The sequence below is a fragment of the Notamacropus eugenii genome, chromosome 3, assembly GCF_028372415.1.
Source record: "Notamacropus eugenii isolate mMacEug1 chromosome 3, mMacEug1.pri_v2, whole genome shotgun sequence".
Classification (NCBI taxonomy): Eukaryota; Metazoa; Chordata; class Mammalia; order Diprotodontia; family Macropodidae; genus Notamacropus; species Notamacropus eugenii.
Genome location: NC_092874.1, coordinates 136,107,066 through 136,119,632, shown reverse-complemented (window position 1 = coordinate 136,119,632; position 12,567 = coordinate 136,107,066). Strand labels below are relative to the sequence as shown.

Sequence of the window (12,567 nt, the reverse complement as noted above, 5' to 3'; positions counted from 1 at the left end):
CTTCCTTCTGAGCCTCCCAAACACTGAGTTAGCTCTGGCAATGCATGTATCAACCTCATTGTCAGTGTGTACATCCCTGGAGAGTACACTACCAAGGTAAGTGAACTTATCCACAGCATTCAAAACTTCTCCATTTGTTGTAACTGATGGTTCCACGTATGGATGATGTGGTGGTGGCTGATGGAGCACATGTGTTTTTTTTGGTATTATTAGGCCAAAATTAGCACAGGAAGCAGAGAATTGATCCCCACTTTGTTGCATTTCAGCGTCAGAGACTGTACTGAGTGCACAACCATCTGCAAACAGAAAATCATGCACCAACTCTCCCTCCACTTTGGTCTTGGCTTGTAGCCTTTTCAGACTGAAGAACAATACCAGATATGGAATAAAGGAACAGAAATAAGAACCAACAAAATGGAAGTTGCAGAGAGGCAGGTTTAGTCTTCTTTTGGGGAATCCTTAGAGGATAGGGGGTCTAAGTAACTTGCCCAGGGTTACACAGATAGCAAGCAGCTGAGGCTGCATTAGAACCCACCTGCTCATGACTCCAGGACTAGTGCTCTATTCAGCGCACCACCTAGCTGCCCCTAGATTTAATCTTGATAAAAGAAAAAAACCCACCCTTAACAGTTACAGAGCTGTCCAAAAGTGGAATGAGCTTCCTTCCAGAGGAGGTAGTGTAGATTTCCCTGCACTACAGGTTTTCAAGGGAAGGCTGGATTTTTAAGGGCTGTTGTATAGAGGGGAGTTGTAATGGGTTCATTGGACTATCTGGCCCCGGAGGTTCCTTCTAACTCAGATGTGGTGAGAATGTTCCTGTGAGTTTTCTCCATCTCCTTACACTCTGACCTAGCTTTTCCATTCACTATTCTGGGAGTAGAGCCCAGAGTCATTCTTACCCGCACACCTTAGCACATTTGATTTCCTAGGCTTAGAAACCTATCTCCTTTTTCCTCCCTGCCCCAAGACCCAAGTCAGTCAAGACAACAGCATTTATTTCAGCTCAAATGCCACTTCCTGAATGTAGACTTCTCTGCATGGTGGCCCTCCCCCTTCAAGAGTCTTCCCTTCTGTGAACTTTCATAACACTTGTTTGTACTTCTCATACAATTTTCACGTCCCAATAGGAAATGTGTTTATTTGCAAACAAGTCTTATTTCCTTATTAGGCTGCCTGGGAGTCCCCAGTCTTGCTCAGCCGAATTTCCAGTTTTGCACAGAATAAGAGCTTTTTGATACGCTGCCCCCTGGAGAATGGATGGTCCCAGGGGGAAGGGACTTTATTTTTTTAGTTCGTTTTAAATCCCGCTGTTCCCGGAGCTTCCTACATGCTTGTTGCCTTTGAATCCTCCTTAGTGCTAGGAAGACTATCTTCTCCGAGCTTAACCCCAACTTACTCGGTTTTACACGGTTATTTGCACGCGAACTCGTTAGGGCCAGGACTGTGGTGGGGTTTTTGTTTGGTTTTTTTTAAAACAGCAGAATTGAAGCAAAGTTTGGGGAGATCTAAAGTGGTTGCTATTGTGGCAGAGAGCCGGCCGCCAGCCTCCAGACGGGGCCGGGTCCCCAGGGGGCCCTGGGCTCCAAAGAGCCCCCGCAGCGGGTCTGAAGAGCTGCGGACGAAAGCAGCCTGGCTCCAGCGGTCCTTTTATGGCCATGGGCGCCTCTCCGCCACTCCCGGCCAGCTCCCGGCACGTCCGCCCTCGGCGCTCGCCCCATTGGCTGAGCCGGGGGAGGTGGGCAGGGCAGGACAGTTCACTATCTGCTTTCCGAGGGAAATCGGGAAAAGGCAGCCACAGATAGTCCTGCCCGGCGGAGCCTCGGTTTTCCCTTTCCAACCTAGCCCCGGGGCACGAGCGCCCGCCCGCGCCGGCGGTCACTGGCTGGGGTGGGGGAGGGGAAGGCGGAAGAGGGCGCAGGCGCAAGCGCGCGACTGCGGGCCGCCGGCTCCCTGGCCCCGCCCCTCGCGGGGGCGCGCGGCGCCTGGGACCGTACGGGAAGAGGGAAGTCAGGTGGCCGCCGCCGCCGCTTGTCGCCAGAAGAAAGATGGCGGATCTGGAGGAGCAGTTGTCGGATGAGGAAAAGGTAGGAGAAGGGAGGGCGGCGGGGCCCCCTCGGAGTCTGGAGACACCCGGGCCGTGGGGACGGGGTAAGGGAAGAGGGGTTTCCCCGAATCCGACAGCTGGGGAGGAAGGTCCGCCGCCGGTCTGCCCGCCAGACTCGGCCGCTGCCCCTGTCAGTCACCCGGAGGCCGCTCGCCTGCTCCCTCAGCTCCTTGTAGGGTGTGTGAGCGCCGAAAATAGGAAGCTAGAGCCGGGGCGGGGGCGCCTCAGCCCGGGGAAGTGGCCCGAGGCGGGGGTTGAGGGGCCGCTCCGCCCTGCGGGGCCCCCCACGCCTGCCAGGGCCACGGGCGGAGCCCCGGGGCCGGGGACAGAGGGGAAGGTGGCATCGGGAGGGGGAGAGGCCCGAGGGCAGTGCCTGCCGGAAGAGGGGCTGCGGGGGCCCCCTCCCAGCCGCACTGCCAGCCATCACCCCCACTTTTTTCTGGGGATCCTTCTTCCCCTTCCTCCTCTCGAGGGGTTGTGTTTTCCTTTCGGTCTCCCGGGTGTGCCGGGCAGACTTGGACTTCCCTACTTAGAGTTGCTGTGGGGGAGGAAGGTGTGGGGCCCCATCCACTTTCTAGAGGATCCCCCACCCCCATTCTTGCGACCTCTCCAAAGCCCCTCCAGCTCCCCCGCAGGGTACTGATGTGGTGGTGCCTGATGGTCCTGCAGTCTTGGAAATGGGGGAGATTGAGCAACCCCTCTTACTGTGTTTGGCTCTGGGATGATGCAGCTTAGGAGTTAAGACCAGCATTTGATTTTTCAGACTTTTAAGTAACTAATAGATCGCCGTACTATAGACGGTGGCATTTTGCAAAGATTTAAATGCTTTGCAATTATATGGCCGTTTGGGGGAACTGACAGGCTTCCCCTCTGCCCCACCACCCAAAAAAACTACTTTTGATTGTTTAGGGTAATTGGGGAGAGTATTGGTAGGCTCTCTCTCGAATCCAGAACCAGTCAGTGTAATGCACAAATAAGGAAATGATTCCATTTCAGAAGTCTCTATTTAAGCCATTCATTTAACCAATTATCCTCCAGATGGTGTGAATGTTCCAAAGCAGAATAAAATTTCATCTTAGGGTGTCATCTCATCTTCCTTGCTAGTTCTTTGGTGGAAGTGATTAATGAACGACAAAAGTGTGGGGGGGGGGGAAGAAGTAAAAGATTTATTTAGATAGCTACAGAAATGCTAGTCTGTCACTGAGGACTTGAAGCTTTGCATTATCTGTTCAGTATTTGCAGTTAGAATATTTGGGGGGGCGTTGGAGGAGTTTGTCATAGAAACTGTTATCCATGTTGTATCATGTGAAAATTAAGTAGAGTTAAAAGGAGTGGAAAGACCCTCAATTTGGAGTCAGAAGAGCTAAAGTTAGAATCTTTACACTGTAGTAATCTTCAAATATATTCTGATTTCTCAGAAACTAAATAGTTAAGGATCTTGTAATGTGGATGGTTAATATAGAACTGCCAGGCATTCTAAAGATGTAAAAATAGCAACTTTCGTGTACGATTTTATGACTGTGTGTCCTTGTGTGCAACTGGCATCAGAAAAGAAACATTTACAGAGTTTGGTATAAGTAAATTTAGTCTTTCCATTAGAAAAAAAACAATTTCCAGTTTGTTTAAACCTAATTTTCTGTAAGTAATTATATATAAACTTGCTTATACAGATGCGCGATAAACTTTTGTCATTGTTCAGACTCAATTAAATTCAAATAAATGTTTATAAACAAAATTGGTATTTTTGTTTCCAGATCAGTTATCTGACTCGCCTCGTCATTTTTAGCAAGATTATTGACTTTATGGGACTGAAGGTTTTTAAAGAAAGAATCAGAAGTTTTCTGTATCGTCAATATTGTTTATAGGGCTAGGGTGGCTCCTGAGTTTCAGTCCTACCTCTGATACAAACTAGCTGTATGACACTGAACAATTCATTTAACTTCTTAGTGATCTAGGCAACTCTGTAATTGCAAAGAAGTTGCTGCTGACTTGCATTGGTTGAGGGAGGTCTGCACAGGGAGTTCCTTACCCTATCTCTTGAGTTATTTGATTACTTTGCTACTGTTGCTTCTTTAATTTTCAGGAGTTTTTCTTCCTCTGAGTTTCTTTTATCCTAACTTTTAAATTTAGAAGATACTATTGTAACAGTAATGATAACTGATGCGAAATCAGCACAATTCATAGCTTAAAGGCCTAAGTAGTGTAGGAGAAAAAACTTTAGATAAAGATCTGATCCCTAACTTATGGAGTTTACAGTTCAGTGAGGGTTATTACATACATGAATCACTGTAATATATGACTATATCAGAAAAGTACAAAAAAGTGCTCTGTAAGACTCAGGGAAATTAAAGAAGGCCTAATGGAAGTTTTAAACTTGTCTAGGGCACTGAAAAGTTAAATGGCTTGTCAGACACAGCCTGCTACCCTTACATGTCAGGTTTGACTTGAATCCTGGTCTTTCTGACTTTGAAGCCACCTCTCTGTATGTACTAGAACTAGGCTAGACTGCCCCTCAGAAGTTATCTTTAGTTCTAGTCTAGACTGCCCCTTAAGTTATCTTTAGTAATTTGAGGTTCTTCCTTTTTTTTTTTAAATTCGTTGTGAGTCAGCTGAAAACAATGCCTTTTTCTTTATCTGCTTTTATTTGTATTGCCTTATGTTGGCAAGAGAGAAAGCAGTCTTTTTTTAAAAAAATTCATAAGTAAAAACAAAGTTCTGCTTTCTGTAATTAGTAACTTAGTTATTTTAGAATTGTTTTCAAAGTTACCCTTTAAAATGTTATTTGTGCCAACATTGTAACTTTTGTTTCAGGTTATAACAATATAAGTCTTACTTGGGGGCTTTCAAAATACTTATACCTCTTTGGATAACTTTTCTTTACAGATTTGTTCAGTAATATCGATGTAAAATATAATGTAAAATGTAATATAATGTAATGTAAAAATATAATGTAAAAGCACAAGTCCACTGGGGGCCATTACTGGAATTAAAAGGCCTTCACAGAATTAAAAGATCCAATCTGTGATGAAAGACTTAGGTCCTTTTTCTCTTAGCAGAAGAAATTCTAGGAAAGGGACTAGCAAGTCACTGATTCTCACACTTAAAAGATTTTCATCTCCAAACTAAGGCAGCTCCAGTGTCAATGACCAGTACCCCCATTTCTCACATCCCTCCAAGTCTCCTAGGAGAGATGCATGTGCTATGAGTAAGAAGAGCAAAGAAATGAAGCTTATACTAAGGATGTTATCAGGAAATCTCAGGCAAGATGATCTTAATGCCATGGTAGGAAGACAGAGTTTAGATCGTTTTTGTAAAAAATTGCATCAAGCTCTTTACAAGGATTCCTAGGTCCACTTTCACTCCATGTTTAAGGGCTATTTAGGTTCTTCATATGGCTAGTAAGAATATAACTTGTTTCCTACCTTGGAGGTACCAGTAAATTAGGAAACTGGAAGTTATCTAGCTTGGAATTTTCCAGGTCTACAGTATCCACATATCGGGAGGTTTCAGAGAAGGGACAGGATGCAGGAGCATGGGTGGCCATGGCAAAGACAGCTTATTGGATAGAAAAGAATATGACGTGGAGTCTTCGACTGAGGGTCCATGAACTTGTTTTTTTTAATATTTGTTATAACTGCATTTCAACATAATTTTTTCCTTCGTAATCGTGTATGTTTATGTAAAATGTTATTAAAATGTTCTGACAGAGGGTCCATAGGTTTCACCAGACTGCAAAAAGAAGTCCATGACACAGAAAAGGTTAAGAATCCTTACTTTAAAGGGTCTCTTATAGTTGCTACAGGGTCACAGAGGGATATAATGTATTCTGGGAATGCTTTATACCTAACCAAAAGTAACGGCAGAAGTATGAGGGGGTATGGATCATATTGATGGGAATACTGACTAACTCCGTTTGCTAAAATCAGTGCTGCATTCAGATGGAGAAATTAAATACAATTTTAACCCTTCAATTTCTAGACTATCAAGGGTCAGCTCTACAATTTTACGAGAACTTCAATTCTTTTGAAGGTTTGTGACTAGGTTTATAAGAAGAACCATGCCAAATATTTAAGGTCATAGATTTAGAACTGGAAGGGATCTTCAAGGTCAGGCCCAAAGAGATTAAATGATTTGCTCAGGGTTATATTGTTAGTAAATGTAAATGTCAAAGGTGGGATTTCAAACATAGGTCTTCCTGACTTGTATATCAAGTCCTCTACCCTTTACACTTCTCTGATATTGATAATATTGAGAAAATCCTACATTTTCTCTCAGTGATCCTGTCCACCTATATCTTTAATTATCATTTATATGCAGATAACTCCCAGATTTTTGTATCCACCTATATCTTTAATTATCATTTATATGCAGATAACTCCCAGATTTTAGTATCTTTTCTCATGGAGCTCCTGTCATATTTAAACTGTTTAGGCAATTTTACATAAATAGCCTTCAGGTATCTTAAAATCAGCATGTCTAAAAGCAAGTTCATGGTCTCCACAACCAGTTCTTTATCCAGAATTCCTAATTTCTATTAGTGCTACCAGCCCCTCAGACTAATAAACTTCAAGTCATCTATGATGTGTCCATTTGTATCCAATCTCTTGTATCCAATTAATGGCCAAGTCTTGTGTCATTGTCTCCTTTTGAATTGTATTCCTTTCATTTCCATTGTCTACTATCCAAGTTCACATCTTTATTATCTCATGCTCTACTGTGATGATAGATAGCCTCCTTTCTGGTCTCCCAGTGTCTAGTCTCCTCATCTTCATGCTGCCACCAAATTAATCTTCTTAAAACAGTGCCATGATATGATACTCCCTTACTAGATCCTGAGTAACTGCTAGTCTCCTTAGGCTGGCAGTAAAACCTGTACAGAATCTCTTACCTTTCTAACCTCATAACTTCGTCACTAGTCACACATAGTACTTTAAGGTTTATAAAACACTTTCCTTACCCCTCCTGTTGTGAGAATACTGGACATTTACTAATAAGCATGTTTTGTACTTTCTCCTCTCCACTTGCTAACACTGTTCCTACACCTGGGAAGTTTTCTTACTCTTTACTTCTTGCCCTCAAAATATTGTTTATGAAAATTTAAATCATTCTTTAAGAACCATTTAAAATATTTCCTGCATGGGGCTATTCCTGTTCACTCCAACTAGAAGAAAAATCTGATCCTCTGAAACTTATATTTCAACTTCAGCAAACATTTATTAAATGTCTGTACGTATGCTGGAGATACAGAGACCTGAAGGAAGGAATTCTACAGACTAAATACACTTGTAAGATATAGAATATGTTACTCCTTATTGTAATATTGCTGCTGCCTTTTATTGTCCGTATTTATGTCCATACTTTATCTTCCCTGCTAGTTTTTAAGCTCCTTGAGGGCAAGAATTGGCCACTGATTTTTCTGTTCTTAAATGCCTTTTTTTGTTTTTTTTTTTATTTTTAGATTTCAGCATTCACTTCCACAAAATTTTGAGTTCAAATTTTTCTTCCCATCTCTCCTCTCCCCCCACCCCATAACACCTTGCATTCTGATTACCCCTTCCCTCAACATGCCCTCCCTTCTATCACATCCCACCGTTCCCTTATCCTCATCTCCCCTCTTTTCTTGTAGGGCAAGATAAATTTCTATACCCCATTACCCGTATTTCTTATTTCCCAGTTATGTGTAATAACAATTCTCAATATTCATTTCTAATACTTTGAATTCCAACTTCTCTCCCTCCCTCCCTCCCCACCTATCCTCACTGAGAAGGCAAGCAATTCAATATAGGCTAATATGTATCTTTTTGCAAAAGACTTCCATAATATGTTGTGTAACTGTATTTCCCTCCATCCTACCCCATCCCCCCTTTTTTTCTATTCTCTCATCTGACCTTGTCCCTTCCCAAAGTGTTTACTTCTAATTACTCCCTTCTCACATTTGCCCTCCCTTCTATCATCCCCCTCACCCCACTTGTCCCCTTCTCCCCTACTTTCCTGTAGTGTAAGATAGATTTTCATACCAAATTTAGTGAGCATGTTATTCTCTCCTTAAGCCATATGTGAAGAGAGTAAGCTTCACTTTTCCCCTCTCACCTCCTCCCTTTTCTCCTCCATTGAAAAAGATTTTTCTTATCTCTTTTATGAGTGGTAGTCTACCCCATTCCATTTCTCCCTCTCTCCTTCCAATATTTTCCTCTTTCACCCTTTAATTTAATTTAATTTAATTTTTTAATTTAATTTAATTTTTTTTTATGGATATTATCTCTTCTGATACAACTCAACCTGTACTCTCTGTCAATATGTGTGTGTGTGTATAATCCCTCCACCTACCCAAATACTGAGAAAAGTTTCAAGAGTTACAAATATTGTCTTTCCATGTAGGAATGTAAACAGTTCAGCTTTAGAAAGTCCTTTATGATTTCTCTTTCCTGTTTACCTTTTCATGCTTCTCTTGATTCTTGTGTTTGAAAGTCATATTTTCTATTCAGTTCTGCTCTTTCCATCTTGAATGCTTGAAAGTCCTCTATATCATTGAATGACTATTTTTTCCCTTGAAGTATTATACTTAGTTTTGCTGAGTAGGTGATTCTTGGTTTTAATCCCAGTTCCTTTGACTTCTGGAATATCCTATTCCAAGCCCTTCGATCCCTTAATGTTGAAGCTGCCAGATCCTGTGTTATCTTGATTGTATTTCCACAATACTCGAATTGTTTTTTTCTTGCTGCTTGCAGTATTTTCTCCTTGAGTGTGGAACTCTGAAATATTCCTAGGAGTTTGTCTTTTCAGGTCTCTTTTAGGAGGTGATTGGTGGATTCTTTCAATATTTATTTTGCCCTCTGGTTCTAGAATATTAGGGCAGATTTCTTTGATAATTTCATGAAAGATAATGTCTAGGCTCTTTTTTGATCATAGCTTTCAGGTAGTCGCATAATTTTTAAATTGCCTGTCCTGGATCTATTTTCCAGATCAGTTGTTTTTCCAATGAGATGTTTCACATTATCTTCTATTTTTTCAATCTTTTGGTTTTGTAACTTCTTGGTTTATCGTATAGTCATTAGCTTCCCTGAAATCCATTCTCATTTTTAAAGAACTATTTTGTTCGGTGAGCTTTTGAACCTCCTTTTCTATTTGGCTAATTCTGATTTTTAAAGCCTTCTCCTCCTTGGCTTTTTGGACCTTTTTTCCATTTGAGTTAGCCTCTTTTTAAAGGTGTTATTTTTCTCAGCATTTTTTTGTCTCTCCTTTTGTAAGCTGCTGACTCACTTTTTCAAACTCTTCTATGGCCTGAGCCCATTTCATATTCATTTTGGAGGCACTGGAGGCAGAAGCCTTGACTTCCTCTGACAGTATGCATTGTTCTTCCTCATCTGAAAGGATGGAAGAAGATACCGGTTCACCAAGAAAGTAACCTTCAATAGTGTTATTTTTTTTTTTGCCTTTTTTGGGCATTTTCCCAGCCAGTTACTTGACTTCTGAATCCTTTTTCAAGAGGAGGGTCCTATTGCTCCTTCTCCCCTCAGGACTGTGCTCAGGGCTGAGATTCAGATCAGGAACTTTGGGTGGGGGCAGGGCTGCCACTCAGGGCTGAGGGTCATATCAGCTGCTCTATTCCCCCACAGGCTTTAGGCTGAGCCACTGGAACAGTGGACCCAGGGTGCTTCCACTCCAGCTGCTGCCACCACCACCTGGGGCCAGTGCTGGGGGGGGGGGGGGTGGAGACCCCGTTCCCCTCTCACTCAGCTGGGAAAGCCCTCCCACACTGACCTTTGAAGCTTTCCTTGGTGCTTGTGGGTTGAGGGATCTGGGACCCTCCCTGCTGAAGATTCTACCCTGGAGGCCTGTTCAGGTCCTGTTCCTCCCAGTGCTGTGCAGCCAGGGCTGGGCTGCAGTCAGCTCAGAGTCTCGTGGGATAGACCTTTCCTGTTGACTTTTCAGGTTACCTTTGACTGGAAATCTCTTTCACTCTGTCATTCTCTGGCTTCTGCTGCTCTAGAATTTGTTGTGAGTCATTTTTTACAGGTATTTTGTTTGCTATGGGGGAAATGCTAGAGTATCTGCATCTTTCTACTCCTCCATCTTGGCTCTGCCCTATTAAATGCCTTGTATAAGATGCCCAATTTTTTTTTTTAATGAATTTTGAATTTATATTTGAAAGAATAAGATAATGTAATAGATAGGGCCTGAAAAATAGTTGCTCTGTGTGGCCAGCTTTTAGGTGAGAATAGGGATGGGAAGAATCAATCTATTTTTCCTAAATTGTTTTATAACCAAAAGAACCTCATACACAGTCAAATGAAGTGCCTCATACATTTTGAGATGCAGATGGTGATGCTGGTTACAGTCCAATCGCTAACATATTTTCTGTTGCTGTGAAATCATTCACATCAGTAGAAACTATTTTTTGAATTCTTCTGATTATTCTAACCAGCATTTTATATATCATAGAAAGTAGGATCAGGATCTTTTCAAAAAGTTTAATCTTCATTTTTAATTTACCTTTGAATATACAAGTTCTATAACCTAGGCAGACAGAAAATCAAGATACTTTGGTTTTATCAATAGGTTATGTTTAATGGAGAACACACAAAGCAAGCAATCACATGGTGGTCAGAAGAAGCTATACAAGGACACTCTCAAGGTCTCTTTCAGGAACTTTGGCATTGATTGTGTGACATGGGAGACACTGACACAGGACCGCTCAGCATGATGTGCCCACATCAGAGAAGGTGTTGTGCTCTATGAGCAAAGCAAAATTGATACAGCTCAAAGAAAATGCAGGATGTGCAAACTTAGAGTATCCACCCCAAATATTCAAATATACTATTTGTGCGTGACCTGTGGTAGAGCATTCTGAGTTCAAATTGGTCTGATCAGCCACAGTTGGACACATTGAAACTTGACTTGAGCATTGTGGTGGCATTTTGGTCCTCTTCTAGAACGGACAACAACTGACCAACCAGTATTTTTCACAAGTACATGAAGAGATTTTTTGAAGACCATTTACTATTAAGTGTAGTTTTTTTATTAGTTGATGATAAATAATTTGTAGTTAAAGCTTGCAAAGTGCTATCTTTGTGGTAGCACTGTGATTTAGATAATGCATGCATTACCTTTATTTTATACTAAGGTAACAGGCTCAGAAAATTTCAGTTTGGGTGCATTCTTTATTTTCCCTGTTGTCTTTGAGGGCAGGAACAGGTCTTAGCTACATAGACCTTTGGGTCTATTCAGTTGTGTCCAACTCTTCATGACCCTATTTGGGTTTTTCTTGGCAAAGATGCTAGAGTGGTTTGTCATTTCTTTCTGCACTTCATTTTACATTTGATGAAACTGAGGCAAACAGGGTTAAGTGAATTGCACAGGTTCACACAGCTAGGAAGTGTCTGAAGCTAGATTTAAACTCAGGAAGATGGGTCTTTCGAACTTCAGGCCCTACACTCTTTCCACTGTGCCACCTAACTGCCACATTTACATCTATAGAAATGATAAATTTATTAAGGAAAAAGTTGGTGGTATTGATTTTAGGTTTATAATTAAGCCCTGTATTTGTTAAACCTAGATAATCATACTGTTTATAATTATCATTCAACACAGTTAATTATCAATGATGGCTTATTTACAAAGAAAATTAACCCTGAAGTAAACAGAGGTTTTTACCACTGTCACATATACATCATGACCTAGGAATTTATGACATACATAAAAATAGTAATCCCTCTGATACCCTCATATTAACATGATGCATGATATTAGACTTTAAGACTCTTTGTATGGGTGTACTCATCCACCCTTCATACATTCTGTAAATGCCTACTGTGTGCATACTTGACCTTTAAGAAATAAGAAGTTTGGAGGCAAAGATCATGATCCCTCTTTAAAATTTCTTCTCTACCCTAGCTCTTTTCTCTGCTCTCTGTGAACATGTCTAGCCAAGTGTCCCCAATCCTTAAAAAAAAACTCTTGACTTTGCCTTTCTCTTAAACTGTCCATCTATGTGCCCTCACTTTCACTGTCAAGTGCAGGCATCACCACCCACTCACTTCTTGAAATCTGCCTCTTCTGCACAATCTGAATGAAATAGCTCCCTCTAGGGTTACCAGAAGACTTCCCTGGAGCTATTAAATCCAGGAACCTCTTCTCAGGCTTTATTCTTCTGGACCTTTCTCCTATTTCCCCACTGTCAATTAACTTCTGAATACATTATCCTTCCTTGGCTTCCCTAATACTTCTAATTCTCTTCCTATCTGCCTGACCATTTTTTCTCAGTCTCATTTACTGAGTCTTCAGCTTCATTATTGTGTATGTGTCTTGAGGACTTAACTAGAGAGTGCAAATGAAAGTTGAGGAGGTTGTCTCTCCCAGAGAGAAAGTCTGCATCTTTCTTGTACATCAGTATATCAGGTATATGTAATTTCTTTAGTGTGTCATTATGCCCTCTACTGAAGCAGATCATAATCCCTCTATTA

The 12,567-nt window shown here is 41.6% G+C and overlaps 1 protein-coding gene across 1 annotated transcript in view; it reads left to right on the top strand.

The window, feature by feature from the left end:
- Positions 1-1,761: 1,761 nt before the first annotated feature.
- Positions 1,762-12,567, top strand: part of CAPZA2 (capping actin protein of muscle Z-line subunit alpha 2) — a 48,866-nt gene continuing 38,060 nt past the window's right edge. Inside the window, exon 1 of the mRNA XM_072652965.1 lies at positions 1,762-2,084. Within this exon, the coding sequence (XP_072509066.1) occupies positions 2,046-2,084 (39 nt within the window). The 5' untranslated portion in view covers positions 1,762-2,045. The remainder of the gene's footprint in view (positions 2,085-12,567) is intronic.